The 4,025-nt window shown below is 44.9% G+C and overlaps 1 protein-coding gene across 1 annotated transcript; it reads left to right on the top strand.

The window, feature by feature from the left end:
• Positions 1 to 825: 825 nt before the first annotated feature.
• kcna3a (potassium voltage-gated channel, shaker-related subfamily, member 3a) lies at positions 826 to 3,810 on the top strand. Its single transcript, XM_058630710.1, has one exon. The coding sequence runs from the start codon at positions 1,710 to 1,712 to the stop codon at positions 3,249 to 3,251; it is 1,542 nt and encodes a 513-aa protein (XP_058486693.1). The 5' UTR covers positions 826 to 1,709; the 3' UTR covers positions 3,252 to 3,810.
• Positions 3,811 to 4,025: the final 215 nt, after the last annotated feature.

Genomic DNA, 4,025 nt, shown 5'->3' with positions numbered 1-4,025 from the left:
CTAGAGAAACTCTACAACCACATAGGACCAATGCTGCATTGAAAGACAGTTTTTGTATTGTATTTTGTGTACTTAACAGCTTCCTCTAAAACTCCTGTTTATTGAAATACCACAGAAACAAAGGGTATAGTAAAAGACATAGAATGTAGATGCCAACTGTTTTAAAATCACTATCTTAGGTTATGTCTTTGGTCATTACAGTTACACATGCAATACACATCTGGAAAATGAAATATCTTAAAAGTATCTTAAATCTGTGATGGAGATTTATTCAGATTGTGCATCGTTGTGCAGTGTGATTGATTTGTGTGATATCGACCACATTACTCAGTATTTAAGACCCGTAATGAAGTCTCCATTCTGCATTCAGGTCTCTGGTTAAATGGAAGATTATTGGGTTTTCAGTTGTGTGGTTCCTCTGTAAATAATTTTAAATTTAAATCTGGGAATCTCTTTTGTCCCTGTTGATATTTGGGCCAATAAACGTATTTTTGTCTCCTATTTATTACCTTTAATATACTGCTAAACTCTCCTCATATTATTTTTTTTAAGGCCCACAGCTGCAAAATATGTTTTTATTGACCACTACTATTCTCTATAAAGAAGGTTTTCTCAATGTGTTCATTTGAGAAGTAGTTGTTGCCATATTTGGAAAGAGGAGGGGAGTGGCTTTCCCTGTGGGTTGCACATCCTGGAATTAAAACCCACAGTGGTTAAACTAAATAACAACACAGTGCACACGTGCTGCTTATAACTACCGACACTGACAGACGCCACTGGTGCAGCCTGTCAGCAGTTGAATCGGCACTGAATGAATCACAGCTATTAATAGAAGCTGAAACGATAGACGCTTCTTTCGGGCGTTTTTTTTTTTCCTTTTTCTATCACCGCGTGGAGGAAAGAGAGGGAATAAGGTAACTGCTCCCGAAGCCTAATCTTCCCACCAATCGCATCTTTTTTAATACATAATACAACTCATGCTGATGAGAGCGCGCTCGTTTTCAGCACCATGGAGAGCAATAACCCTTCAACAAGAAATAAGACGCGCAATAAAAGAGCAGGCGATTAAATATTCAGCTTCGCTTCAAGACAGTGGATATATCGACACAGCCACTCCAGCCCTCTGTTTTTGTTTGAAAATTCGAAAATAACGTTTCCATCCGATGAAGGGGAAAGTGAAGCAGTAACTAATGATGTTTGGCAAAAGTGTCAACTGTTTCATCGCACAGCAAAGATGTTCTTGTTGTAAAGTAAAACAAATGAAATGTGTCTTCACTTTGCTGCTGACAGTTGTTTAATGAAGACAAGCAGCCTCAATCTGCTCTAACGGTCCACACGCGCGCCGTGCATGCGCTCACTGGTTAATAATGGGACACGGATCAAACAGGTGACACGACAAGTGTTTTTATTCCATCAAAGTGGAATGACGGCTCGTGCTTGGCGTTTGGTGTGAGGTTAATTCCTGATGGGGCGGCGGTTGGACGTATGTCAGACATATGCTCGCCGTGGGCGTGTGTTTGTGTGTGTGTGTCGACGTGTTTTGAAAAACAACAGGCAGAGGGGAGTGGAGCGCGTCAGTGTGTGGCAACGCACGGAAAGGTGATGGTGAGGGGAGATGTTAAGTGGCGTCGGCCTCAGCTCTCCAAAGCTGTAGGCTTCGGGTGAGAGAGGCGTGGCTCTCTCTGCCTCCCAGACTGAAAACCACCTGTATGGATGAGCGGACCTCCAGCGTGATCCAGTCGCCCTCGTCCGCCAGGCTCAGGGGCAGCAGCCGGGGTTATGCCGGGGTGGAGACGGGCGTCATGACGGTGGAAAACATGCTGGAGGAGTCCGCCGTGCTCTCGGCGCCTCACCTGACCGTGGATCGATATGAGCGCGGCCGCAAGGGCTGCTGCGAGAGGGTGGTGATCAACATTTCGGGTTTACGCTTCGAGACGCAGCTGAAAACTTTCAACCAGTTCCCAGAAACGCTGCTGGGGGACCCCAGGAAAAGGATGCGCCACTTTGACCCACTCAGGAACGAGTACTTTTTCGACAGGAACAGACCGAGCTTTGATGCGATCCTGTACTACTACCAGTCAGGGGGGCGCATACGGAGACCTGTTAACGTCCCCATTGATATTTTCTCCGAGGAGATTAAGTTTTATCAGCTGGGAGAGGAGGCAATGGAGAAATTCCGAGATGATGAGGGGTTTATAAAAGAAGAGGAGCGCGTTCTGCCCAAAAATGATTTCCAAAAGCAGCTTTGGCTTTTGTTTGAGTATCCCGAAAGCTCCGGGCCAGCGAGAGGAATAGCCATCGTCTCTGTTCTTGTTATTTTGATATCAATAGTTATTTTCTGCATGGAGACTCTCCCGGAGTTTCGGGACGAGAAAGAGCAAACCACAGTGGCACCCACGGTCAATGGCACTGCTCCCTCGGTGCCAAACCCGTTCACAGACCCTTTCTTTGTTATAGAGACTCTGTGTATCATTTGGTTCTCCTTTGAGTTGTTGGTGAGATTTTTCGCCTGCCCCAGCAAAACTTCCTTCTCCAAAAACATCATGAATATCATTGACATTGTGGCCATAGTGCCATACTTTATCACTCTGGGCACAGAGCTGGCCGAGAAGCAAATCAACGGTGGCCAGCAGGCGATGTCTCTCGCCATCCTGAGGGTGATCAGGCTGGTGAGGGTCTTTCGCATCTTCAAGCTCTCACGACACTCGAAGGGGCTTCAGATTCTGGGACAGACGCTGAAGGCCAGCATGAGGGAGCTGGGTTTGCTTATATTCTTCCTTTTCATCGGAGTCATCCTCTTCTCCAGCGCGGTGTACTTTGCAGAAGCAGACGACCCCTCGTCCAGCTTCACCAGCATCCCAGACGCGTTTTGGTGGGCAGTTGTCACTATGACCACAGTTGGATATGGGGACATGCATCCAGTGACCATAGGTGGGAAAATAGTGGGGTCTTTGTGCGCAATAGCGGGCGTGCTGACCATTGCCTTACCCGTGCCAGTGATTGTGTCCAATTTCAACTACTTCTACCACAGAGAGACTGATGGGGATGAGCAGCCACAGTACGCGAACACGGGGAGCTGCGAGCACCTTCCCTCAGGAGAACTGAAGAGGTCCTGCAGCTCCACGTCTCTCAGCAAGTCTGAGTGCATGGTGATAGAGGAGGGCATCAACAGTGCGTTCAAACAGCCCAACTTCACCACCGAGAATAACCAGAACTGCGTGAACATCAAAAAGATCTTCACAGACGTGTAGACGAATCATTTGTGGAGCATGAAGAAATAGATGTGTACTATAATATTATTTTTATATAGCCGATTGCAATGTGTCAGTCCATATCTGTGGATGAATGTCTGTTTCAACAAGTAACTTATATAACTTAATTCACCATTAGTCACTTATCTGTAGTGTAAATATTTTGTATTATGAAAAAAAAAACTTTTGCAATTTCCTGACGAAATAAGCTGCATGTTAAAACAGACATTTCGGAGTCTATAGTGTCACATGATGCCTACATATCGATGTTATAATGCGAAAAGTACACGTGTAGCATATACTCTAATGCATTTATACCAAACAGTCATAGTCTTGTGCTTTGTCTTGTAATGTATAAGAATAGACTTTATGCATAGCCAACTGTCTGTTTGGGTTATATTTAATATCATAACCTGTTGGACTTGTGCATTTTATCATCATTGAGAGTGGATGGAAAGACAGACAGCTTATCATAAATTATGACTCGATCTTAACGTAAAATTGTATTTTTTATTTAGTGCTTATAGTCTATATATTAAATAAAATGGAGGTTCACTGATCCCTCCTGTATCAGCTTTGCCTGAATATTTATATTTACATTTTTATAAATTCCAGACTTTATGAATGTGTGCGTGTGTGTGGTCACGTGACGACAGGAAGAAAACAGTGTGCAGGAGAGGAGGGAGCGCATGCTTGGTGCGTGTCCCGCCTCCATGCTCACTGAGCCCGCCTTGTGATGCAGTCTCCATGACGACACTGGTTTCCTGGGTAACC

Source organism: Solea solea, chromosome 6, assembly GCF_958295425.1.
Source record: "Solea solea chromosome 6, fSolSol10.1, whole genome shotgun sequence".
NCBI classification, from domain to species: Eukaryota; Metazoa; Chordata; class Actinopteri; order Pleuronectiformes; family Soleidae; genus Solea; species Solea solea.
Note: the sequence above shows the minus strand (reverse complement) of the source record. Positions and strands in the feature narration are given on the sequence as shown.